This window comes from Prionailurus viverrinus, chromosome A3, assembly GCF_022837055.1.
Source record: "Prionailurus viverrinus isolate Anna chromosome A3, UM_Priviv_1.0, whole genome shotgun sequence".
NCBI lineage: Eukaryota > Metazoa > Chordata > Mammalia > Carnivora > Felidae > Prionailurus > Prionailurus viverrinus.
The window spans coordinates 50,389,156-50,416,587 of NC_062563.1; the positions used below are offsets into that span (position 1 = coordinate 50,389,156).

General features: G+C 49.3%; 1 protein-coding gene across 5 annotated transcripts in view; it reads right to left on the reverse strand.

The window, feature by feature from the left end:
* The window catches only part of NINL (ninein like), a 174,311-nt gene that overhangs the window by 42,243 nt on the left and 104,636 nt on the right, over positions 1-27,432 (reverse strand). For all 5 annotated transcript variants that reach the window (XR_007150796.1, XM_047852133.1, XM_047852132.1 and 2 more), the window contains 8 exons: positions 26,763-26,903; positions 20,845-21,019; positions 19,663-19,773; positions 18,985-19,065; positions 10,088-10,217; positions 7,198-7,307; positions 5,897-6,225; positions 2,899-4,068 (listed from right to left, as the gene is read on the reverse strand). Coding sequence is in view for 4 of the 5 variants with exons in the window: in XM_047852133.1 (XP_047708089.1) it covers positions 2,899-4,068; positions 5,897-6,225; positions 7,198-7,307; positions 10,088-10,217; positions 18,985-19,065; positions 19,663-19,773; positions 20,845-21,019; positions 26,763-26,903 (2,247 nt within the window). In the remaining variant the exon portion in view is untranslated. The remainder of the gene's footprint in view (positions 1-2,898; positions 4,069-5,896; positions 6,226-7,197; positions 7,308-10,087; positions 10,218-18,984; positions 19,066-19,662; positions 19,774-20,844; positions 21,020-26,762; positions 26,904-27,432) is intronic.

Sequence of the window (27,432 nt, forward strand, 5' to 3'; positions counted from 1 at the left end):
TACAACTGCTGTGGGTTTGGAAGGTGGTCGCACGTGTTTACTTACAAGTGGCCGCAAGGCCAATACACTGGGAGTTGTGGCCAAGGGTCTCCTGGCTGGTGTTGGGGCCAGACCTCCCCTCACAGAGCAGGAGCTGGGACTGGGGACCCAGCATTGGGGTTGGAGGGATGCCAATGAGCTCAGCAAGCACCTGCATGTTGCTGAGCCTGGTAGATTCCTTCAGGCTGGTTTTGTGTGAACCGGCCTCTCAAAGGCTTCAGAGACAGGTGTTCCTCTCTCCTTCCAGGATTCTTCCCCTAAAAATACAGCCCCTTGGTTTCCCCTTCTTCTGTGGGATCCTTCCTCAATTCTCCACCCACCACACTCTGCGAAAGACACCACAGGCTCCTCATGTGTAACTGAATCCTGCCCTCCCCACTTCTTGGTCAGTGGCATTTCTGGGGAGTCCTCTGATTGCTCTGTGACCCATTTCCAACACCTTGTGTATATCCCATCAACTTGGCCTCCAGACCCCTGCCAGTCAACTTCCTACACCTCTGATGCCATCACTCTGGTCCCCAGCCACTGTCACCTCTTGCCTGGACAGCTCCCCCTGCCCTCTGCCGGCCTCCGCATTGCCTTTATACCCACCCCACAGTCCCTGCAATATGCTCTTCTCAGTCTTCCTGGCTACCTGAGAGCACCTTTCCACAGCTGCCTGGCTCAGAGCCCCAGCAGCCTGCCCCCTGAAAACCCTTCCCCTGCCCACGAGAGCTGGCTCCCATCTACATTCCCCCCTCTGCACAGTTATCTTCTCGTTCCCCAAAGCCTTGTAACCTGGGCCAAGCCTGCTTCTGCCCCAGCGCCTCCCCTGCCTTCCCAGACCTGACCCCCCAACCTCCCAGAAAACTATCACTTGAATTGTGTTTGGTCATTTCTATACATTCACCTAGGCTTTCAGCATATGTGCACATGTCCCTGGAAAATGTACATGGTTTCAGCAGCATGGCCTCTAAGTTTCCTCATCCTTGAAACATGGTAACACATTTCTTCCTGACACTTGGACATGCAGGAAGCATGGTGCCTCCCTCATGGGCTGAAAGCTGTAAACATCTGTTCTGCTCTTTGCTGCAATCCCTAGCTGCACTGCCACACAGAAGATGCCCCATAAACACTGTCAAAAGACCCTGCTGAGACTACAGCTGTGACTATAGTTATAGGGTCAACAGGTGGGAGTGCAGACCAGGAAGAGCAGAGAGAGGACAAGGGCAGCCTTCTGACTCAGGCCAGTGAGCAGCAGACCACTTGGCACTGGGCTGGGGAATCTGGACAGCACAGGTGTGGGCACACGCATCTGTCCACGGGGAGGTGTCCGAGAGGAACGGCACAGTGAGATTCAAGGCTCTTGGCTGCTTCTGTGCCCAAGGCCCTGGGTGTGCCTGGAGCCTACCATGGACTCATGCACAGAACAGGCCCCCACAGTGTGTCCATAGGGCCGGAGACCAGCCCCTGTGGGGGGCTTGCTATGGAGAAGTTGGGATAGTAAGTCCATGTTCTACACTCATTTTGTGCTCTGTGGCCCACTGGAGACATGGCACCATGGCAACTTGATGGATAAGGAAATTTAGAAGTCAGGCCACCACAAACAAGGTGCTACATGGCTCAGAGACACCCACCTAAGAGGCTGCACATCAAGCAATGTCTATAAACTGATAAACAGCCCCTTCAGGACAGCTATCTCTGAGAGGAGAGAGGAGGCTTAGCAATGGTGCCTAGGGACTTATAGCTATGCTCATAATTTTTTGTCAGCTGGGTGGTGCACTGACATTTATTCTGTTTGGTTTAACATAAATCCCAACTCTCCTTTTTTTTTTTCCAAGGAAGCTACCCCACCATAGTCACCCAGACCCAGAAGCTGGTGCCTGAGCTGGAATGCAGGTCTCACACACACTTGTGACCACATTCCAAGACAGACCCAAGTCACCTACTTGGACAAGTGACACAATACTTGACAGAGCCTCCATTTCCACAGGAAGTGGACCCCTCACAGGTGTGCTGTGTAGGGGTTAATGGGACTAAATGACACTTCACACAGAGCACTGACCATATCACGTGGCTGTGCCTGGCATGCAAGTACCTATAACCTCTCCCAGGGCAGCCATCAGTCTCCTAAGGAGCCAGAAAAGCATCTAAGACCATGTGCTGCCGCATCTGGAAAAGCTTAGTTTCTAGAATTCTAGGCTTCTGAGAAAGATCATGTGTCAGCCTGAGTCCCCCAGGGATCCTGGGAAGGAGGAGGGCCTGGATGCACACCTGGGTGTTCTCTGCACTTTGCACACAGACCAACGTCTCCAGGACACCATCCCACCTTGAGGCTTCCCCTGGAGAGGAATCAACTGCAGCAGCATCTTGAAACCCCCTGAGCACTCACGCCCCACCCCAGCCTCCCAGAAGGTGCCGGGGCTGCCTGGATGGCTGCTGGCCTCCTCTGCTGCTCTACTTAGAAAGCACAGGAACTTGCAGTTCAAGGACAGTGCCTGGCACATGTGCTGGTGGGGCAAAGTAGTAGGTCCTGCTCAAAGTCAGCAGGAAGAGGGCTCAGGTGACCCAGAATTGAAGTGGGGCTCTAAACACAGTCTGTCTTTGTCTTTGCGAGATCAGCAAGAACTTCCTAAGGAAGACCAGGGGACACCAGTCAGCTTAGCTGCCCAGAATGACCCAGCTCTGCCACCGCCCACTCGTTGGTTATCTGGTGACCTGTGGGATGCCCAGGGTCTGGGATGGGCTTATGACCGCTGCACAGGCACAAGAGTTACATAACCCCCATCAGCAGCTGTCATGAAACCCATGTGGGGGGGGGGGCAGTGGTAGAGGTTAGAAGGTGTAGCTAGGCATTCTAAGAATGTTTAGCAACCAAACCTGTTGTTCTCTCTTGCATCTGCTTCTTTCTCAAGAGCCCAAACGACATACTCCAGCTGTAGCAGTTTGGTTTTCATGCCATCCTTCTCTTGCTCCAGAGCCATGTTGGCCTCTTCCTCCTGCAGGACCTCAAGCTGTTCCTGCCTGGCTCCCTGGGGGTCAGCAAGGTGCAGGTGGGAGAACAAGGTGCCCTCCTTGGCCTTGTCACTGCTGTGCTGCAGCCCTTGCTCCAGGGTGCTGTTCCCACACCAGGCCTGTTCCTCCAAGGCCTGCCCTTGGCTCCCCATGGGGGCCAGCCCCCCACTCAGGTTCCCAGCTCGCTCAAGAATGGCTGGCTGCCTCTCAGTCTCTCCTCTGCCTGATGTTGGGGGCTGAGCTGGTGAGGCATCTCCCTCTGTTTTCCAGAGCAGCTCCTGGTCTTCAGGCTGATTCAGACCAGATGGGCCAATGGCAGGAGGTACCAGCTCCTCTAGGACTGCTTTCTTGTCCACCCCACGTTGATGCACCTGTAACCACCTCCCTGGGGGGGCAGAAGCTACCTCCTCAGGGTCAAGTACACCCTGACCATCCTCTCTGAGGCCAAGGTTCTCCAAGGACCCTCTGCAGGCCAAGGCAGGGTCTAGGGCTGGGCTCTGCCTGGGGTCCATATGGCACAAGTACCGGCCTGGCACATCCCTGTGCCTGGCTTGCCCATGGCCATGCCCAGCACCAGGTTCCTGCCACACCAGTGACTGCTCCCTCCTGCCTGCACAGAGGGGCATGGGGCCACCCATACCTTCTTGGTCACCACCTGCCACTGCTGGCCCATCCTTCAAGCAGGCCTGCAGCATGTCTTCTTCCTGCATAAGCTTTCCCATTTGCTTCCTACAGGCAAGCTCCAGTCTTTCCTTCTCCAGGGCAGAGGACCTGCACGGTTGCATCTGCTCCTCACCTGTCAGCTCCCGCAGCTTTAGCTGTTGCCTTCCACAGAGTGGGAGGATCTCCTTCCCTTTGCCCTCCCTCCACTCCTTCTCCAGATCATGCTGCTCTATCACCTCATGGACTTGCAGCAGGTGTTTCTGCTCTTCCTTCTCCTGCTGATGCTGCAGCGCTAAGTCCTTACAGTGGGCAGTCTGCTGTAAGGATTCCGTCCTTGAGAGCTTGTGGTTCAACTCAACTTCTGCCTCTTTCCTACAGAAACAGAGCACATCACAGGCACTGTGGGTGTAGCTCCAGGCCCAGCCCTTCCCCCCAGGGTTGGAAAGGCCTCCTCAAAGGCTCTTCTTGTCCTGACTGCAAACCTCCTCTTTGCCTGACCTGTTCTGTCCCTTCATCTCCCATGCACCCCAGAGCTCCACCATGCCCTGGGACCCTCCTTAGAGGGTCTATTGGAGGATCTCTTCAGTGGGGTTGGGTTCTACATATAGAAGCTGACATGAAGCCACTCACACAGATGACTTTTAGTGTAAGTTGATTATAATTAAATAGGATAAAATTCAGTACCTGAGTCATGCAGGCCACATGTCCAGGACTCAGTAACCACATGTGGCTCATAGCTGCCATCATGGACAGAGCAGACACAGGACGTGTCCCCTATCACAGGAAGTTCTAAAGATAGAAGTTTAGTGGTCTAAAGCTTTAGTGAGCCGTGTGAATCTTGCCCACAGTCAAAACTACCCTTGAAGATTTGGTAAGTTGCTGGAACCAGGACAGCCCCAGGAGAATGGGGTCCCAGCTGAGGTGGGGGCACTAAGGGCGTGTTCTCTGCTCCTGGCTGGTGCTGGCCTGAGGACAGGACATATGGTTGTATGTGGCTCCAGCTCCAGCCTGAGGAGGGGCCATGAGCAAGAAGGTCCTCCAGATGGACAGCACAGGATGGTGGGAGGGGCTACCCTGCACCGACCCCCCCTGTTGCTGGTGGGGTCTAGAAGGACTTGGGTCAAGACCCTTATCACACAGCTCTGGGGTTTAAGAGAAAATAACTTAAAGCTCAGAAGAAGTACATGGCTTAAAAATGACCTTTATGGTCCTCTAGGAGAGGGACAGTTCCTGTCAGGCCTTAAGGGCCTGGGGCCCCTCCACTGTGTCATCTGGAGTGCAAGGAGGAGGGAACACCCACAGACTTGGAGGGCAGTCTGGTCTTTCACAGCACATCTCATGTATTTGAGCTACCCCCAATCATCAAGCCAAAGAAGGGGAAAGTGTACCCCACCCAGACTGGAGGGCGTGTTTCCATATACAGGTGGCAAACATCCTGCAATCAGGGGGTGACTGATGCCATGTGTACTCAGCTCCACCACTGGAACTCCACTGAGCCCTACACAGCCTCTCCATGAGGAGCAGAAGTACGGTGGGCCCCTCCACTGTGAGTAGTCAGATCAGCCCTGGGTCAACGTATGGGCGTGGTCATCCCCCCCTGAGCTGGGCGGGTCCAAGACTCCCCACAAGTCACAGAGGGGCTGACTAACCAGCACCATGGCTGAAATAACTAGTCATTCACTCTATTAAGTCAGACCCATATGGACATATGGGTATTTTTCACATAACTATGATACCGTTGGATACAAAATGCCATATTCGTTTTCCAAATAAAACTTTCCTCCTCTTTGCTCATATATTTTGACCTTTTCAAGAACCTCACTAACCCAAATTACTCGTCTTTCCCGTGGTTTTAGGGCTTTTATACCTTTTATCCATCTCCTCATGTGTTATATAATACAACATCCTGGAAAATTAGAATGAGATATTAAATGAAGAACATTTAAGAACCTTTGCTATCAGCGAGTCTAAGGCAGAATTCTACAAGGAATTTTAACTCCTCTACTCTAGTTAACACCTTTTTAATGCAAAGGAACAATCCTTATGATCCTATTCTTTCAATGCTCACCCACCTGCCCTGAGGAAAAGCACCCTGTTAGCAGGCACTGTGATTCTGAGCAGTTTGCCTAATGCAATTTCAAATTTGGGTTCTTGGCAAGAAACCCTAGATGTGAGATCCTGAAAGGACACGGCACCCAACCTGACTCGCTGAAGCTCCTTCCGATGCCTCTGGCGCTGCTCCTGCTTCAGTGGGTCCTGTTCCTGGGCCAGCCGCTGGGCTGGGCCAGATAGCGCCTGTGCACAGCACTGTCCCAACACTGCCCTCTCTGTCAAGGGGCTGTGGGAAGCCTGCTGGAGCTGGTCCTGCAGGCCTCGGATGAGCTCCTGAGACTTCATGAGCAGCACCTCCAGGTCGGCCCTCCTGCACTCCAACACACGGACCTCAAGCCTGAAGGCCTGCTGCATTTCCTCCCTCTCCTTTGCAAAGTCCCTTCTCATCACCTCCATTTCCCTTTCATAGGAATTTACCTGAGAAGAGAAACGTGAGCAGCAAAGATAAAGAGTTCCTGAGAATGACTTACCTTACAATGTGAAACAGAAATAACGGACTTCCAGGCACAACATCCAAAGAACTGGTGGCTGAGACCCGACAAAGTGCACAGGCTTGTGAGGGTAACAGCTATGCTAACGACAGTCAAGCCTCCCCCAGGGTGCAGTGTGGCTGTGGGCTTCTGTTGTCTTGCATAACCTTCACAAGGGCCCCAGGGGGCAGGTCCAGCAGGTGGGGAACAGAGGCTGGGACCATACCAGACCAGGTGCTTGGTCAGGCCTCCAAGGAGGGCAGAGAGTGAAACAACTGAGAGAACTGGGGAACCTTCATGAGACCAGCAGGTGACTCTGAACATCCTTGAGGCAGGAGTTTCCAGCAAATGCATCCAGGGAGCCCAGGGCACAAGCGCAAGACATGTAATCCCACCTTGCTGCTACTCTTAACTCTGACAACAAATCATGAAAACAAGTCATGGATCCTGTCCCTTAACAAAACCCACTACAATCTGCTAACGGAGCAGGAGAGAAGTTTATCTAAGACAGACTCAGCCAGGGTCCTGGCCACAAGGTCACAGAGTACCCCACAAGGGGCAATCCCAGGGTTGTTTCTGCTTAGAATACAGCCAGGAGGTGTTCTTCCCCTTCAGCAGAGTGAGCAGGAAGGTCTGGCCTTGTGCAACCCTTGTGAATTCGGGTACACATAACCTCATTCCCTCCCTTAATTGGTCTTTCCTTATCTCTTGCCTACTTCCAAAGAGGGTGTGAGGCAGAATGTACATTTTATTTTAAAACGTTTCCCCATAATCTTTTGTCCCCCGTAGCAGGCTTACTATGGGGCCCAGAGTCTAGGGCACACGTGTGCATGCGGAAACGTGCACTGCCAAGCGAAGCTTTCTAGCATGCAGCAGGAAGCCTCTCTGTGTCCCTGTGGCCATCCTCACTCCCCCTGACCTTGGTCTCCAGCTGGATCTTGAGGTCTTGGTAGTGTTCCTTCACCTGCTCCATCATTATCTCGGTTTCTAAACTCACTGGAATGCAATCACCCACAAATGAAGTGATGCCTGCAAACGAGAAGACATTTCCATTTATGACCTGCCAAGGATGCCATGGGTCTATTCCTAGCCTTCCAATCTGACATCTGGACAGCACTGAGTATTCAGCCCAGCCTTCCTCCACCATGCCCCCCACCAAGCACAACCTTCCATGGGCACCTTCTGCAAAAGGAACGCAGTGCTGGTGGAGACAGCTGACCCTCAAAGGTTTCCACAAGCAATGTTATCTTGAGCTCTCAAAGTAGGAGCTCTTCAGAAATCAGGTCTTTTTGACCTAACACTCGTTCCTCAAAGATATAACCAGGAGGCTCCCTGCACGAACCATCAGGCCCTTGGATTCCCTAAAAGATGGCATACATGGTACTTTTACTACCCCCTGAATTCTGTTCCCGGATGATGCCAGGTACCCTGAGGAACTGGGAAGACAGACAAGGCACAGACTAACTTCTGGAGCAGTCAATGCTTTATGATGAGGCATTATGAGCCTATTTCTTCAATCTTTTTATCTTAGCTCCTCCGTTTTCTTGGAGACTCTATGTTACTTACTTTTATATGATAATAATATGGAGTTTCAACAAATACATTAGGCATGGTAAATACTCATGGAGCAAAGCTTCTGACAGATCACAGGAAAGAGGACATAAGCGACTGCTTGTTCCAGATGACTTTTCTCACAGACCAACAATGTCAGATGTCCTTGCAGCTCATTTTGTGAGGCACCCATAGAACCACAAGCACCACCAGCACCCCCTGGGGCACCAGGCATTCCCAATGCTGTGTGTGTTGAGAGGCACACCAAAGAGTTGACTCAGAATGTGGGTTTTGGCTACTGCTCAGGTTTCATCTGTGTTGGGTCTGGGGCTGGGAAAGTGAAGGGAAATGACACACCCCTTAACTATTTTCCATTAAAACAAGTGACAGACTGAGAACCATGTGGTTGAGAGAAGTCAGGACAAGCACCTTAGGAAAGAAAGCAGCCTCTCCCTTGACAGCTAGAGCTGCCACATGGTTTTGGCTGAGCAGGCCTGGGTGAAGGAACACCAGGCTGGAGTGGCCCCAGCTGGAAGCACTAATGGGACAGCCACCGTGATCCACACAGCCCTTCCCCCAAGACTCCCCTGTAGCAGCAGACAGACCCCCCCCCTCCTTTGAAGGGACTGATGGAAACTGTGATCAGATGAGGGGGGTGGGGGGGGGCAAAGGGAAAGAGAAAGGGTTTTGGTGGGCAGATCAGTGATGACATAAAGCCAGAGGCTGCCTTTCAGTGCCACAACCCAAGGTCTTCTGGACAAGGGCCACCCAAGGTACAAGACACTAGCTCTGCTGCTCCCTGGGTTACAAGTTGGTGGCTCTTGACAAAGGTTCCATGCTCTCTGTATCCCGGGCTCCTTTCCAGGGACAAGTTCCTCCTTGTGGTCAGGCTGCCCACCTAGCCACATGTAACACTTACCTGAGGATGTGATAATGTCCAGTGTGCTGGCCATACCCCAACACCTCCCAGCTGAGGGCTGTAGACTACAAGTCATGGACTTGGAGCCATTAGACTCCACTAAAGAAGGCCTAAAGGGGCGAGGAAGCTGGACCCACATGCACAGAAAGCCCCACTCAGTTCCTCTTGGAGGGTCCCATGTTGGTTCTCTTAGGTACAAACTTTTTTTTCTGTCTTATGAAGTAAACAGCTTTAGGACAATATGGTAGCTCTGAGTGCTCTCAGGATTGCAGATGAGAACAAGATGCTCTCTGAAGGGCTGACTCTGCCTTGATACACAGTCAGTGGAGGCAGCCAAGTGGCCAGAGGTAGGGAAGTCCTGGCGGTCCCCTTGTGTACTCCCACCAGCAGCAGCATGCATGGAGCCATGGGCACCATGTGAACTTGCATGCTGCCGACTGCACACAACTGTAAGGAAAGGCGGCAACCAGCCAAACCCACCCTGTCCTCCAGAGGAACCACGGAAACCTCAGGGACAGCTGGGGCATCTGAACCCCCACCCCACCCATTCTGGTCTCTAGTAGGAGGCAACAAGTTAAACACAGGGCACTAAGGTCTCCTGGTGTTTGGAGCTTGTCCCAAACCTCACAGGCTGAAGAGTTGGGGAGCAGGAAGACTTGATCTTTTTCAAGTCACACCTTCAACATCAGCTCTGTGCATGGGTACCAAGGTACCAAGGCCCCACCCCACCTTGACCCTTTCCACACATTCCAGGCAGTAAACATCAGCCCTATTCTGCCATGGTCCATGTGAGGCCTCTGTGAATATCGGAAGTCCCTGATGCATTTCACACAATCTAGCACTTTCCCTGAGAGCTGTTACAGACCTAAGACCAGACCTCATGCTCTGTATGACCCCCAGCCTCTCCTCTCCTCCCTTCCCTTCCCTAAATGACTGTGTCCAACCATGCTGAACGATCACCCTGGGACATCTCTATGGATCCTCCCCACGACCCAAGGGGCTTACTAGGTCATGCCTGTCCTGAGGTCACTACAAGGTCATCATAACTTCACCATCTCTACCTAAATGGTAAAACCTTCACCCTCTTCTTCCCTTGAGGCTCTGGATATTGTCCCTGGCCTTGGGTTATAGGCCATTCTCCCAAATGTGCTGGTCCAAAAGGGGCTCATGACCCTCTGGAAGCCTGACATGCTGTGGAGCTGGCCCCCCCTCCTATAGAGTGCCCCTGGATCAGGGGGCAGCTCATGCAGTGGGGGCAGACAGATATCCATTGCCACCAGCCCCTGCTCTCCCACAGCAGGAGCACACAATCCCTTACCTCCCAGGACTGGGCTCCTACCTGTTGGGCCATGTCCAGACAGCAGCCGTTCCTCTGGCTGTGCACGGGGACGGCCATGCCAACTCGGAGGCAGCTGTGCCCGCAGACCTTCCAGTGCAGTTTGCAGCTCGTCGTTGTGGTCCTGCAGGTCCTACAGAGCAGAGCCAGACACCCCTTGCAGCCAATATGGCCACCTGAGGAGTGGTGAGGAGCACAGCAGTATGGAGCTGGCCCGCCCAGGGAGCAGCCAGGTGTCAGGCCCTGACTTCCAGCACACAACACTTAAACTGTATTCTAGCTTCCTAATGACAGGTGAGCCTAACGAAAGCTCTTCCTGACTTTCTTATGCTCTGCACCACTTTCAGGGCCACTTCCTGACTTTCTTATGCTCTGCACCACTTTCAACCACTGGATACATGGGAGGGGCTAAGAAAAAAAAAAAAGGCTGAAGTGGAAATTGAGGAGGAATGTAGAAAATACAGAGAACCATTAATATTTGAAACTCTAGTGGTTTAAGACCATAATGATGTTGTGATGTGGGTGTGAGACAGCACTATCTGGGATGTGTCCTGGAATTCTTTCCTTTCCTATTGTTGAATTTCCAAGGGTTCTTTCTACAGCTACTGAGAAAAGAGAATACCAGGTGTTTCAGACCAAGGGCCACAAAGAAAAATGACTGTGTCAAACACAAAGGATGGTGGGTGAGCATGCACATAGGTGGATGTGAGGGGATTTGAGGAGGAGGGGTCATGAAAGCTTCAGAGGAAGGGTCTCATTTATAACCAGCATAATTTTGTCCACAGTTGAATGAAACACATCTCAATAAACACACCCTGTCATCTGACTTTTAAAGGGCTAGAAAGGGTAGAGTTTATAGCTGCCTTCCTAGATGGTCCCACAGCTGCATGTGTTACCACATCCACTCATGACTCTGGATCTAAGTCCTCCTTCCCTGGAACCCCGGTGGGCCTGTGACTGACTAACCTGGAGGATAGCACAAGTGATGCTGTGTCTTCCAAGGATGCAGCTTTCAGCCATCTTCTTCTTTTGGGACACTCCCAAAAGTGCATCCAAGGCCACATGGAGAGGATTCAGGGCCCAGCCCATGGCATACCTCTCACAAGGCTCCACACATCCCTCTCTGTCTTGTCTTTTTTTAAAAATTTTAATTTAATTTAATTTAATTTTATTTTAATTTTATTTTTTTAATATTAAATTTATTGTCAAATTGGTTTCCATACAACACCCAGTGCTCATCCCAACAGGTGCCCTCCTCAATACCCATCACCCACCCTCCCCTACCTCCCACCCCCCATCAACCCTCAGTTTGTTCTCAGTTTTTAAAGTCTCTTATGTTTTGGCTCCCTCCCTCTCTAACCTCTTTTTTTTTCCCCTTCCCCTCCCCCATGGTCTTCTGTTAAGTTTCTCAGAATCCACATAGGAGTGAAAACATGGTATCTGTCTTTCCCTGTATGACTTATTTCATTTAGCATAACACTCTCCAGTTCCATCCATGTTGCTACAAAAGGCCATATTTCATTCTTTCTCATTGCTATGTAGTATTCCATTGTGTATATAAACCACAGCTTCTTTATCCATTCATCAGTTGATGGACATTTAGGATCTTTCCATAATTTGGCAATTGTTGAGAGTGTTGCTATAAACACTGGGGTACAAGTGCCCCTATGCATCAGCACTCCTGTATCTCTTGGGTAATTCCCAGCAGTGCTATTGCTGGGTCATAGGGTAGATCTAGTTTTAGTTTTTTGAGGAACCTCCACACTGTTTTCCAGAGCGGCTGCACCAGTTTGCATTCCCACCAACAGTGCAAGAGGGTTCCTGCTTCTCCATATCCTCACGAACATCTGTAGTCTCCTGATTTGTTCATTTTAGCAACTCCGACTGGTGTGAGGTAGTATCTGAGTGTGGTTTTGATTTGTATTTCCCTGAGGAGGAGCAACGTTGAGCATCTTTTCATGTGCCTGTTGGCCATCTGGATGTCTTCTTTAGAGAAGTGTCTATTCATGTTTTCTGCCCATTTCTTCACTGGATTATTTGTTTTTTGGGTACGGAGTTTGGTGTGTTCTTTATAGATTTTGGATACTAGCCCTTTGTCCGATATGTCATTTGCAAATATCTTTTCCCATTCTGTTGGTTGCCTTTTAGTTTTGTTCCTCTCTGGTTTTTGAATGCTATTTGAGTTTCCTCTCCAAGCAGCTCTCACTGAATAAACCTAATCTTCATAAAACTGGTCTTATCGGCCATCGCCTGGTCTGTAACTCCATCTCCCCTGGAGAAGAATCCTCTTATTGGCAATTCTAGGCAGCAGGAGAAGGGACAGGTTCTGCATAGATGCTGTAAGACCCTTCACAAAGGGTCATTGTACCTCATTCAGAAGCTCCTGGGCAAATATAAGAGTTTCCCGACGGAAAGAGCAACTCTGGGGGGAAAAGGGCAGGGCTAGCAAGTTAGAGCTTTGGGGCAAGTCTGCAGAGCAGAGCATGTACACAGCCTGGTTGCTGACACAGCCTGTGATCATTGCTGCTCTAGCTTTGGCATATCTAAGATGGCAGTGCTCACCACACAGGCCACCAAGCAGCTCAGGTATGGTCAGTCTGAACCAACATGGCTGTAGCCTAAAATCTACACTGAATTTCAAAGACTGGATTCCAAAAACAGGATGTAAAATATCTCATTAAAAATTTGCTTATATTGGGGCGCCTAGGTGGCTCTTTCGGTTAAGTGTCCAACTCTTGATTTTGGCTCAGGTCATGATATCACAGTTTCATGAGTTCAAGCTCCACATCTTGCTCTGCACTGACTGTGGAGCCTGCTTGGGATTCTCTCCTCTCCCCCTCTCTCTGCCCCTCCCCCCACTTGTGCTCTGTCTCTGTCAAAATAAATAAACTTAAAAAATTGCTTATATTGATTATATGTTGAAATGATAATTGTGTGGATATAATGGATTAAATGTTACTAAAATTATTTCTTTTTATATGTTTCAGTATGCCTACAGAAAAACTTTAAATTACATGTGTACCTTGTATTGAGTATTCTGAGAATATACACACATCCCATAAATTCAGCAGTACCAGAAAACAGGTTCTCTTAGGTGCTATGCTAGCCATAGACTTCTTTGCTCTCAAGACAGAGCAGGGAATGTGCTCAGTTCTAACTGATGAGGGTGACATGTGCCATCCTAGGCACCAGCCATGGGCTTCAGCTCTATACAGTGGGTGTCTGGTGGGGCTGAGGAACCAGGTGCCTGTTTATTTTCACATGGACTCACATTTACTGGGTGTGCCTATGGGTGCCAAAGACAGTTATAGGGCGTTATTGCACCAGCCAGGAAAGGCAACAAGGTCATTGCCCTGATATGGCAGCATGAAGGGTCCAAGGGGAGGGTGGGATTTCAATAGCAGCACTGGAAAGTGCCAGAGAGGAAGATGGTGCCAGCAGGTTGGCTGGGACTACAAGCTGGGCCTGAGTATGCATATATATAAGTGGGGGAAGGAGGGGGGCAGATAAAGAACTACCTAAGATGGGCAATGGTGGGGGCATCTGTTAGGGGTTGTTGTGTGTCTCAATCCATTCGGGCTTCTATAACAAATTTCCACAGACAGGGTTCATAAGTAACAGAAATTTAGTTCTCATAGTTCTGAGACTAGAAGTCCATGATCAAGGTGCTGACAGATATAGTGTCTGGTGAGGGCTTCCTTGTTGGTAGTTGGTGGTCTTTTCCTGTCCCATGGTGGAACAGATGGGGGAGTTCTCTGGGGTCCCTTATACAAATCACTAATACCTTTCACTGGGCTCCACCCTTATGACCTAATCGTCCCCAAAGGCCCTACCTCCTAACATTGTCACACTGGGAGCACAAGCTACAACATAAGAATTTGACGAAACACAAGCATTCCATCTGTAACAGTGTGGAAATGAGGGAAGGGAAAATCTGCATTTGGGGTGTCTGACCAAGGACACACTCCTCCATTATAGTGTCCACCCAAAGCAACAGCAGAAACATGAAATCACAGAGAACACTGATTAACATTCACACTCCCCTTTAATCAAAGGCAGCCTCGCCAACAAAATTAAGATTGAGAAAGACATAACAAAAAGCTAAAATGACAGTTAAATAGGGAGAGGATTTGGCAACAAGGGAAAGCACAGTCTCACTGCTAACAAATATCCTGGTTACAAAGTACAGGGAAACGCAGAGCAGTGACTTTGGAAAGGTTGGGTGACACACCGCGGGGAAGGTTGAAAGTTGCCTCTACCTCTGGAGACTGACTCTAAAAACACCATTAGCCAGGGGGGCTCCTGGGTGGCTTAGTTGGTTAAGTGTCCCAACTTCGGCTCAGGTTATGATCTCACTGCTCATGAGTTCGAGCCCCGCATCAGGCTCTGTGCTGACAGCTTGGAGCCTGCTTTGAATTCTGTCTCCATCTCCCTGCCCCTCTCCTGCTCGTGCTCTCTGTCTCTCTAATATAAAATAAAACATAAAAAATTAAAAATAAATAAAAATAAAACACCATTAGCCAGAGGCAGTGACCCTCCAGTAGCAAAGAGCAGAGGAACAGGACGCCTATGGCTTATAGGAGAACACCAAGGGCCAACTGATAGATGCAGAATGGGTGCTGGGCTTGGGAAATCATTATTTTGCAGCCATCATGGTAAAGACTGGATACTATCCAATTGGATATTAAATCCAGGGAAAATTTTGATGAAGAACAGGAAGTTTATGTCATTTTTAAGTGTCTCCCTACTGATTGCTTATTAGTTGCATGGGAGAAAAAAAACCAGTAACTATACAATGGGGAAATTAGGCAACACCTTAACATCACCTATGCTGACTGGCTGAGAACACATAATCTTAATTTAATACAAAAGAAATATCAGAACAACACGAAATAAGAATGCTTAAAAATCTCTCTTTAAAAATATCCATGTCTGGGGTGCCTGGGTGGCTTGGTCAGTTAAGCGTCTGACTTCGGCTCAGGTCATGATCTCACGGTCCATGAGTTCGAGCCCTGCGTCGGGCTCTGTGCTGACAGCTCAGAGCCTGGAGCCTGTTTCAGATTCTTTGTCTCCCTCTCTCTCTGCACCTCCCCTGTTCATGCTCTGTCTCTCTCTGTATCAAAAATAAATAAACATCAAAAAAAAAATATCCATGTCAGAGACAAAGAAAAGGCTGTGGGAATGTGCTGGAGACTGTTAGGATTTAACACCCAAGGTGATGGTTTTGGAGGCCGGGACTTTGGGAGGTGATAGGATCATGAGGTCTACTAGAACCCTTGGGTCATGAGGGATTAGTGCCCTGTTGTTCGAGATCCCAGAGAAATCCCTTGGAGGCAGCCTTTCCATCTGTACCAGGAAGAGAGCTCTCACCCAATACCAAACCACAAGCCTGACTCCGAGCTAAGGGAATTTCTAGTAGAAGCTTCTGCCTGTCTTACCTTTTAGGAACTAAATTCCTATTCTGCCTAGCTGTCAATCTCACCTTTTATTTTATTTTATTTTATTTTATTTTACTTTATTTTATTTTTTATTTTTTTAATGCTTATTTTTGAGAGAGAGAGACAGAGAGAGAGGGAGACACAGAATCTGAAGCAGGCTTCAGGCTCCAAGCTGTCAGCACAGAGCCCCACATGAGGGGCTCAAACTCACAAACCGTGCAATCATGACCTGAGCCAAAGTCAGATGCTTAACTGACTGAGTGTCTGACTCTTGTTTTCGGCTCAGGTCATGATCTCACAGTTTTGTGGGTTCAAGCCCGCATCGGGCTCTGTGCTGGCTGACAGCACAGAGCCTGCTTGGAATTCTCTGCCTCCTTCTCTCTCTGCCCCTCTCCCTCCCACTGGCGCCTGAGGTCTCCATCTCTCTCAAAATGAACTTTAAAAAAATTTTAAAAACAAACTAACAAACTGCTAGAAAAAGAAACACTGGGGTGCCTGGGTGGCCCAGTCAGTTATGTATCCCACTTGATTTCAGCTCAGGTCATGAACTCACGGTTTATGAGATCAAGCCCCATGTCGGGCTCAGCACTAACAGCGTACAGCCTGGTTGGGATTCTGTCTCTCCGTCTCTGCCCTTCCCGGGCTCATCCTCACAATCAGTCAATCAATCAATCAGAAAAAAAAAAACAAAAACAAAAAACCAAAAACCAAAAACAAAACTTGAGGAGGCCAGAGTGCAGACAGCAGCACTTTCAACAATAGCCAAATTATGGAAAGAGCCTAAATGTCCATCAACTGACGAATGGATAAAGAAGATGTAGTTTATATATACAATGGAATACTACTTGGCAATGAGAAAGAATGAAATCTGGCCATTTGCAGCAACATGGATGGAACTAGAAGATATCATGCAAAGTGAAATAAGTCAGTCAGAGAAAGATAGATACCATGTTTTCACTCATAAGTGCATCTTGAGAAACTTAACAGAAGACCATGGGGGAGGGGAAAGGGAAAATAAAAGTTACAGAGAGGGTGGGAGGCAAACCATAAGAGACTCTTGTATACTGAGAACAAACTGAGGGGGTGGGAGAGAGGTGTGTGATGGGCATGGAGGAGGGCACTTGTTGGGATGAGCACTGGGTGTTGTATGGCAACCAATTTGTCAATAAATTATATTAAAAAAAAAAGTGATGGACAGTTACCTCAGCCTCATTATAATGTGAAAATCCCTCTGTGAATATTGATCCCGAGCCCCAGTAAAAGGAGCCTGCTGCTTTCCCTTGTTTGGCTGTTTTAATTACTCCCCATTATCTCCCTATTCCTACAAATAAAGCAAGCTTGTGAGGCAGCTCCACTGGCGTAGTCTCTGTCTGCATCTCACCAAAGGAGCAGGCCCACTTGAGTTCAGTAACACCACCTCCAGAACTGTGGGAACTAAATCTGGTTTATAATTTCCCCATCTATGACGTTTTTGTTGTAGCAGCCCGAACAGCCTAAGACATAATGTTTCAGACTGAAGGAACCTTACACAGACAACTAAAGGCAACATCTGACCCTACAATGGATCCTGTAGGTTAACTAACAAAACTGAAATACAACCAGCAGGTTAAGGTATTGTATCTGTGGGAATCATGAAGTTAATAAGTGTGTCACAGTTAGGTGGAATGGGAGGCTGGGTCTTCCGGAAGAAAAGCCCAGATTTCTGGCTTTTGCACATTTCTGTGGTGTAAATAACTCTCACAAGAGCTGATTTCAAGCTATCCAAGGTTTAGCAAGAAGCTGGCAAAACTCCTGAACACTGAACAATCAACTCTGTGCACATGCACACCACTGCAAGGAAGCAGGACTAAGCCTGTTCTTCCGAAATGTGTACTGAGTGTAGAGGGGTGGAGTGGCCCCGTGATGCACTCACCCTGAGATGTTCAGAAAATAACTGTGTATACATATTCACATCCATACACAGCACACAAGTGAGCAAACATGCAACGAGCACATGGAGTAAAATGTAAACAACAGGTGAATATAGGCAAAAGGTATCCAGGTGTCCCTGCCACTGTTTTCACTTTTGTAACTTCATGTATTAGAAATTATTTTCCAATGAAAAGTTTTCTTAATGCTCTAAATGTTACTGTGAAACAATCAAAAATATTTTTAAAAATGGAAAAAGCAAATATCTGAATAGATTAACACTAATATGTTCAATATTTCTGATGTTTCAAGAAGTCAAATTTTAAGAACCAAAAGTGAAATTAGTAACAGAGTCCCATGAAAGAAAGATGGATTTATGGGTGTTTGAAAGATTCAGTGGACTAAAGTAACGTATTAACTGATGATTAGTTACAGGCTCTAAGTCCAGGCAACAAGCTTAAAGGGAGGGAGGAAACACAACATGTGACTGCAATCCCACCTGCACAACAGACCCTAACACATGACACCAGGAGGTTCAGGAGGAGGGTGACACAGCTGACAAACACAGGATTTCAGGAGGGTACCCTGGCATCGGGGTTTGGAGCAGAGGAAAAGAGCACAGGGCAGGAAACAGTGGGTCACGTCACACTCCAGAACAGCATGGGCTCACCTTTATCCTCTGGTGTTGCCAAAGCAATGTACAGCAGGAACAAAGTCAATTCTGACTTTAATTTGGAGGGAGATCATTAAGAAGTGAATTGATCATAGACCCTTAATAACAAACAATAATGTTTTATCTGTTGGGGTCCTGGATCATTTTAAGAGTGTAACAGGGGTGTGATACGTTTCAACACCACTGACCTATTGTTCACCACCTATGCCTTGCTCTGCGGTGTCTCTAACTAATGGATGGCCCTTGGTAGGTTTGGCTACCTGCATGGTGCCTGGAAACACTGAGGGGGGCTTCAGAACTGGTGCCAGTCTATCAGCCTTGGCCAGCCTGTGGGGGGCTCAGCATGGGCACCACACAGGCAAGTTGGGTCACCTCTCCTTGAAGAACATGAAACTTGGGAGGATCCATTAGTAGAACACAGGCTGAGATCACAGGCTCCACTTGCTCTGCTCATACACGGATGCTCCTGCTGACCCATACTGGACTATCCTTCATGTGGAGGTCAGGAATGTGGGCCACTATGAATGACAGGCCACTCCCAGGCAGGAGGGTGAAGTATGAGGCCTACACACTACCACCCAGGTGTGAACCAGTCAGACCCTGATAACTTGCACCATCCACCCATCTCATGGGCTCTAACACCCCACTCTTAGCAAGCACGGCCAGGAGAAGGCTGCGCAGCCTTCTGGCACCAGATCTCTGGAGGGCCAAGCTCTCAGAACCTTCCCCAGCACCATTGCCCTTGCTGTAAAGTGGGCTGGATGGTTCAGGGCAGGGGTGCATGAAGACCCCATGCACCAAAGACAAAAGCAATGTCACAGTGCAAGACAAAGTAAATGTGATGGCTTGGGATAGCAAAGGGGGCCAGGTGGGGCACATACCCGGCACTTGAGCTCGTACTCCTTTAGGACCTCTATAAACCGCTCCTCCTGGGCCAGGAGCTCTGTACTCTGTGGCTCCAGCTGAAAGTCAGACCCACACAGAAAAATGATAGGACCTCAGACCAGGTAGATTGTGTGCTGTCACCCCATCATGTTCCTCCCACTAGGCTCAGCATCTCCAGGTACAGCCTTCCATCCCTCCTCCTCCTCCCTCCCTTCATTTAAAATATCTCAAGGCAGAAGGATGCTCTGAATTTACGGAAGGTGGTCATACTCTTAACTGGAGTCTGGGGTGCATTCCTACCTCAGCTGCCTGGGATGCCCCCTGACTGGACCTCTCCATGCAGCACCGCCACTCCCCTCCTTCTCCCAAAGTGATGGGCAGGGCCAGATGGAGGGCCTCATGGTAGGCATGGAGCTCTCTTCTGTGCCCCCCACCACTGAGAACCTATCACTGGGGTCTGTACACATGGTGCTGGCGAGCCCTGGCTCTGTCACTAAAAGATTAGTACCCCTGCACTGCAATGAAGAGGAAGAAAACAGAAGGAAGGTCAATCTGATTTTTCTCTCCATTCTGGAATTTAAGTAAGAAAAAACAGAATTCAGTCACCTATGGATTCAAGTCCCTGACACTTTTTACCCAGTAACCAGAGACTCAGAATCAGCAAAAGGACTTGCCTTGTCCTTCAACACAAATTCCAGGTCATTCTGCAATTTCAAGACCAGCTTCTCTGATTCCGAAAGCTTTTCCACCACTTCAATAATCTCCTTCTGTAATCGACTGTTTTCCTACAAGACAAAAACCAGCAGTTTACCGGGCTTTGGGAGTGGAGGACAGAGCTGTCAGCAGCTTATCTCCCCTCTGGATCAAAAACTTATTCCCAGCAGCACTCCCAATCAGGGAAGAAACCTGCAAATGCAGGTGTCTGCTGCTCACTGCTTGCAGGAGAGGAGGCTGTGCTGGGGAACCAACCCCACAGAACCCCTCACCAGTGCTCGTCGCTTTCTTCACTGCTCTTACTTCTCCCATCCCCAGTGCTCAAGAAGGCTATGAGTAACACAAGAGGCTGGGGGCAATCCTTTCTGAGCTGTTTTCTGAATGAGGGATTTGAAACTACACACTTATAGTTCAGATGTCCAGCAGGGGAGGAAGACAGAGCCCACAGACATGGAAAATCATGGAGAAGAGCAGTAAGGACACGGTGTGGGCAAGGGCCCAGCTTCTCCCCCAGGCAGACAGAGACCAGGCAGATGTGGAAAGAACCTGCAGGCTCTGAGTTAGGAAAAGAAGAGGAAGGCAGGAGCAGAGGATGGACCAGGGAACACCTCACTGGATGGAATCAAATGCTGGGTGGCTGTGGATCACAGGACACTCACCAAAGCCCAGAAAACTCCCTCTGCTTCAGACCACACACCCAGGACTCCCAAAGAGTGGGCTTTAGGTTTTGGTCTTTGGCTGACCCCACAGATGCTCTGGTTTCCAGGGTGTGCAGCAAAGTTGGCCGCCGCCACTGACCCTCCATGACCATCATCCTCCTGAACCAGAGCAGAGAGTAAGAGCCCCACAGGTCTCAACCTGTCCTGGTGCCCCCACAACCAGAGAGAAGGAAGGAGTAATGCGTCTTGTGGAAAAGCCAGGACCCTTCTTGCTTTGGCTGAGAAATGTCCTATCTTTGTGGCTGCAGCAAATGTTCCTTAGTTGGAAATCGCAGGCATTTCCCTCCCACAGAAATGTAATAAGGTCACTAGCAGGTATTCAGTCCCTGACCAGGAAAATGTGGGATGTGGGAGGATGGACCCTCAGGCAACCTCATGTCTTTCCATGCAGGATGTCCTAGGGAGACAAAGCTCCCCACCTACCTTCAGCGCCAGAGTCAGCTTCCCACGTAGGTTGGCCTCCTCGCCCCGCAGACGCTCCAGGTCCTTCTCCAGCACAGCTGTCTGCCTGCAGGTCTGCTCCCAGAGCAGCTCACGTTCCCTCTCCACCTCAGACCGCAGGAGGCTCAGCCTTTCCCGGTATCCCTGCTCCAGGTGTCTGCATGGTACACAAGGAATATGTCATGTTGGGTCCCAAGGGGCACCGCCTAGGCCCATACTGACCCCCGTCTCTCCAGGGACATCTCCCAAGCAACATGGCCTTTCTTCCTTGGAACCTTCCAGCCCACAGCACTTGGCCACACTGTCTGATACTCCATTGTTCCTGCTTGACAGAAGGGGTCACTGAACCTCAGCTAAGCTGCAGATCTTGTAAGGGTAGGGGCCCTGCTTTAAATCCTGCCCTACCCTGGGTCTGGTGGTGGATGCCCCACTCAGGGCTGGGGAAGGTGACAAGGGAAGCAAGCAGGTCCCTGGACCCTCTGGAGTGAGCTAGCGAATGCTTTCTGGGAGTACACCTCTCTGATGCCCTCTGCCTTTCAGCCGCCTTCCACACCACAGCAGCCATCAAATGCCTTGGATAACCAAATGCGCACAAAAGTAAGCCTCTAGTGCAGGACTCAGGCAACAAAAAACCTGGGGACAGTGAATCCCAAAGCAATCAGAGGACAAGGTAGGAGGCATTTTTTTTCACCTCAGTTTCTGCCTTACTCTTTTTAAAGAACCAGTTCTATCAGCAGAAAAAAGTGCCAAATCTTAGTTTTATCACTAAAACAACCACTTAGCAGGATCTCTCAAACCAAGTCTCTCTAGACTGAAGATGAGCAAAACTTGTACTTCAGCAGAGGGCTTGGCAACATTAATAATTAAGAAGAGAACACTGAGGGACGCCTGGGTGGCTCAGTCGGTTGAGTGTCCAACTTCGGCTCAGGTCAGGATCTTGCAGTTTGTGGGTTCGAGCCCCACGTCGGGCTCTGTGCTGACAGCGCAGAGCCTGGAGCCTGTTTCAGGTTCTGTGTCTCCCTCTCTCTGCCCCTTCCCTGCTCATGCTCTGTCTCTCTCTCTGTCCCTCAAAAATGAATAACTGTTAAAAAAAATTTTTTTTAAAAATAATAAGAAGAGAACACTGGGGGCTTGTCCTCCAGCCCCTCTAGACAGTCTGGACTTTCGTTCTCATCCCAAAACTTTAAGGAAAGAAATGGAGGGAAAGGAAATGGAGGAAGGGCAGCTGTTACTTAGGGGAAAACAGTAAGATGAATCTAGCTAATGTAACACTCCACAAACTTTTGGGGTAGTTTTTAAAAAATACTTATTTGACCATACCACTCCACTCTTTAAAAACTTGTGAAATATCCAGCAAAAGGAAAATGGATAAATAAGATATGGTAGACCCACATAACAGGATGCTCTGTGGCCATCACAAAAGCATATGTGATATAATACCATTTGTAAATAATTAGGTACATGGGAAAAAAAAGTGAATGACATAAAAAATGTCAGGAATGGGGCGCCTGGGTGGCTCAGTCGGTTAAGCGTCCGACTTCAGCTCAGGTCACGATCTCACAGTCCGTGAGTTCGAGCCCTGCGTCGGGCTCTGGGCTGATGGCTCAGAGCCTGGAGCCTGCTTCCGATTCTGTGTCTCCCTCTCTCTCTGCCCCTCCCCCGTTCATGCTCTGTCTCTCTCTGTCTCAAAAATAAATAAACGTTAAAAAAAAAATTAAAAAAAAATGTCAGGAGTGATAATCTCTGGGTGAAACTTCTGCTTTTATTTTTACTTACTTGCATTTTCTATAATGAATGTGCATCATTTATTACTTTTGCAGTTAAGAAAAACCAAATACAGCCATAAAAGCCTCTTCTAGAAATTCCTGATAATGCTCCAGTGCTCATGGGGCAAAATGCAAACTCATGGGGCCTTCACATGTCCCTTCACCAGATTCTCAGACCGAGATAAGGTTTTTGAGTTTGTGATTCTCTGACCCCAGGAAGGACATCATAAAATTATTCCCATATGGTTGGGAGAGAATCAAGCCTAGCACACTGTGACTGAAGCAAATCAGTTTTCCGTTACTCAAACTGATCATCTCAAATCAATTTACATTTAGCTCTTGGACACAATTCTTGAAAAAGGAGTTTTCTCCTGTGAATAATATTAACCAAGGGCTGGGAGGTTGCAGTATAGGCTGTCAGCAGAGGAAGGTTGTGTGGGAGTCAGACTGCTCCAGAGTCTAGAGAGGTCCCTGTGGGCCCCTCTCACCCAGGGTCCCAGTGAGGCTTCAACTCAAGATCTCAGTGGTGCCAGATCAGTCCCACTCCTGCTCAGGTGGGATCCCAAGTCTCCAAGTCAGTAGTGAGTCTAACAACACACTGTTAGAAGAGCCATGAGGAGGAAAGGGGAGGTACTGAGAAAGGAAAAAAGCTCTGTTGGCTTCTTCCAAGGTTCCTTCAGCTCCTAATTTGCAGTAATAGTCTCACTCTGTGGAAACCATGCTGACCTCATATCTTATTTTGTGAAGTCAGGGAACTAAGGAGGCTATGACAGGTGAGCAAAATCCTACATCTGTAGCTACAAGAACCAACACTCTGAACATTCTTTTTTTTTTTTTTTAACGTTTATTTATTATTGAGAGACAGAGAGACACAGAGTGTGAGCAGGGGAGGGGGCAGAGAGAGGGAGAGACACAAAATACAAAGCAGGTTCCAGGCTCTGAGCTGTCAACACAGAGCCCGATGCGGGGCTTAAACTCACAAACTGTGAGATCGTGACCTGAGCCAAAGTCGGTCACCCAACCAACTGAGCCACCCGGGCACCCACACTCTGAACATTCTAATTCCACCTGCAGGAACACGCTCAGCAAGAAGGGGTGAGCGGGGCAGCTTGCGGCTGGATGCCACAAGGGAATCAGCTGAACAGAGACAGTCAATTGCTGACAAGAGACAAACTGCAGTTATTTCCTAACTAAACGCTCCTTTGTGATAAACACCACCCATGCTCCACACTGAGATAAGGGAGGCTCAGCAAGGCCACAGTCAGCATATCCACACAGAAGTCAAGGTGTCCATTGCCAGTCTCCCCACCCTGGGCTCCTCGGCCTCACTGACACCTCCTTATAAAACCATGTTTATTTATTTTTCTCAGGTTTGATTGGAAGTATTTTTGAAAATTTGGTGAAAGGATCCTTAATGTTTGGGTTTCCTGAACATTCCCGTTATCTTGGGAGAGTCTTTTGTGCAGGAGTGTTGGAAGTGAGTATGCATGTGTGCACACTTGTACACACGGACGTGTACTGTCTCACACTCATGCCCCTTGACACCATCTCTTGCATACTCCTTCTCTTTCTTTTTTTTTTTTTAATTTTTTTTTCAACGTTTATTTATTTTTCGGACAGAGCGAGACAGAGCATGAATGGGGGAGGGGCAGAGAGAGAGGGAGACAGAGAATCGGAAACAGGCTCCAGGCTCCGAGCCATCAGCCCAGAGCCTGACGCGGGGCTCGAACTCACGGACCGCGAGATCGCGACCTGGCTGAAGTCGGATGCTTAACCGACTGCGCCACCCAGGCACCCCGCATACTCCTTCTCCACACCAGGCAGAAGTAGGTGTGGACATCCAATGGTGAGCAGACGAGGATCTCAGCCTGCTGCATTCAGCCTTCCCCAGCCACCCCCAGGAAGGAAAGGGCGATTCTAGAGTCCCATAGACTCAGATGTGTGGCTCTGCTCCATGCAGAGCCTGCTCCCTCACAGACTAGGAGTAACAGCCACAACTCTCCCTTGGATCCCTGAGTACAAGGGTCCTGTGGGAAGGTGAGCTGATGAGGCTCATGTGCTAACCTAGGTTAGCAATATGTGACTCCAGGTGACCCCAGCCTGGGAAGGTGATGAGCTCTCTACCCTGCAGTGCTCCTCCTGCATAATGGTCTGTTCTCACACTTCTAATACATGGCAGGCCAGGGCCTCACACTCTCTTATCTTGGGGACAGTACAGGACAAAGAGAGAGGAGACCTGGCTTCAAATTTTGGACCACACTTGTTGCATGATTACAGGCAAGCTACTGCACTGCTGCAAGCCTCAGTTTCTTTAGCTGAAAAATGGGGCTAAAATGGCCTGTTTGGGGTAACTATGGCTGGTAACTCAGGTGACACTTGGCATACAACAGGAGCACCACAACAGTAACAGTAGTTTCACAGGCCAGAAGCTCCTTCCTGGAGGGCCGATCGGCTCCTCAACCCCGAGATCTCTGGCTGCACAGTGGAGGGACACTGTGTCTCTGGCGAAGATAAACTGGAATGGGCTCTTGGGCTTCAACCCCACTGTTTAGTTGGACTGGCCCCGTGTGGTCATGAAAGCCCCCATCTGCTGTGGCCACCTACAAGACCTGCAGAGCCCAGGAAAGCTGGCTGCACCCCAGGATACCTCCAATCCCTCCCAGTGTGAGCCACAAGGCCCTGGGGTAAGGGCTTTGTAACTGACTGTGATAGTCCCCAGGCATGACAGGAGCAAGCCTTTCTAGGGATGGTGCTCAGAAGCCTGCAGTAAGGCAGATGGGGGCAGGTAAATGTCCCTGTGAAGGCTATTATGCTGCCCAGCCAGGGCCATGTAAAAGGGGCTTCATGTACATCACGCTACAAGACCCACACACACTGCCAATAGGGCTGGTGTAAGAAAAGTGTTACCTTCAAATGCTACAACCACACAAGACAGGGAGAGACAACATCCCAGAGGCACAGGAATGAGATGGCTTGTCATAAGCTCTCAGACATCTGCTTGCTGAAACCATACATGCCACGTGAGTTATTACTTCTCTTTCTCATACATTTCGCAGAGGCCCACTCTCCACTAACCCATAGGCATGAGATGCGCCCAGTGGCTGCATGCACCAGGACCTGTTAAGAGCTCGAAAACACTGACCTGTGCCCTCCTGTGCAGAGGATGGTCTTTCACCATTCCCATTTCACAGATGAGGAACCTCAAGGACTCTGTCCACCCAGGATCACAGCAAGGGCTGTTGAGGGAGAATGAGGAGGGGAGGCTGGCAGCCCTCCTGTGCCCCCACCAGTAGCACTGCCAAAAGCTGAGTGTACCACACTGGTTTTTCCGCAGCACACACCCTTTGCTATACTTGAGGAGACACCTTCAAGTGACAAAAGCTTTGAGAAAGTGAATAACCAGCTAAGCTCTGCTAGGGATGCCTAGCATAGACTGTATACCAGAGTGGGGTGAAAATCTCCTCTTTGCCTGCTCCAGCCTGGGAGATCCTCAGGGGCTGGATTTCTTCACATTTTGGCTAATAAACCAGAGAGTGGGCTTTGTGTCCATAAAAAAAAGATCAGAAATCCTTTCCTCTGATCTGTCCAGCCACCAGCGTGACTGATGGAGCAAACCGCTCACCAGGGATCTGTTTAACTCATCATAACTTACAATACTTGAAGTCACGTTTTGGGCTCTGGGCTTCTACCACATTAACCTCCTTTCAACAGGTTCTAAAACCATTCACCAGCCCTCTCTCAAAACATTCATCCATGTCACTAGCCACAGGTACACACAGAAGACACAGTTTGGGTGGGACAGACCCCATAAGTAAAGCGGAGGATAGGAATTTTCCCTGCAGCCCATAGGCACACATAGCTGGATGCCCCTGCACCATGACCTCACATCATAAAGAGCAAGGCTACTATTTTAAATGCACACCTCTTATTTCAAGGAAGGACATCCCCAGAGGTGCACCTTCTAGATTTCTCCTGGCTCAGGTGAGGAGGGCCTCAGCTCCACCATGTTCATGACCATGGCCTCAGCTAGTGGCAGACCCACATCCACCACCCACCCTTGGCCAGAGCCGTGGAATCATGGCCCAGCTGCTGAGAAGCCATGTCTCTGCACTTGGGTATGACTGCGAGACCTACTGGATCTTCTTCTCCGTGAGATGCTCTAGGGCAGAGTGACAGTCATCCATCTCTTGCACAAACTCCAGGTTCCTCTTCTCAGCTTTCTCCAGGTCCTGCCTCGCCTTGTCTCGCTCCCTTGCCATCTGCTCCACTTGTCCCCTGCCACACGAAGGAGACAGTGTCAGAGGGGGGATACCTGCTCTGGGCCCAACAAGCCCTGTGTCTCCATGAATGATAGAAAGGGCTGCCTTAACTGGGTGCTGCACATGGGCAGTGCTGTGCTCTGACCTCACTGCTACTACTAACCATCTCCTAAAAGTGGTTTCCAGAATTACTATGCCTGTTTTGCAGATGCACATACTGAGAGAGAGGCTAAATGACTTGTCAAGGAAGGTTTCTGGAAGGTTTCTGAACCAAGGAAGTCTGAACGTAGAGCCTTATGTTGTGCGACACCTCCAGATAGCCCAGAACAGGTAATAATTTATCCATGTCTCCCTCTTGTCCCCTCTCCCAGGGATCCCCAACACCTAATCCAGGACTGGACACATGATGAAGAGTAGGCTGGCACCCATCACCCTGCCTGGTCACACCCTGTCACCTGCAGCCAGGTATCTGGATGAGTCACTTAGAGCAGAATGTGATTTGTGTGTGTAGCTCTCACTCTTTCCATTTACCCCAGTCCCCACAT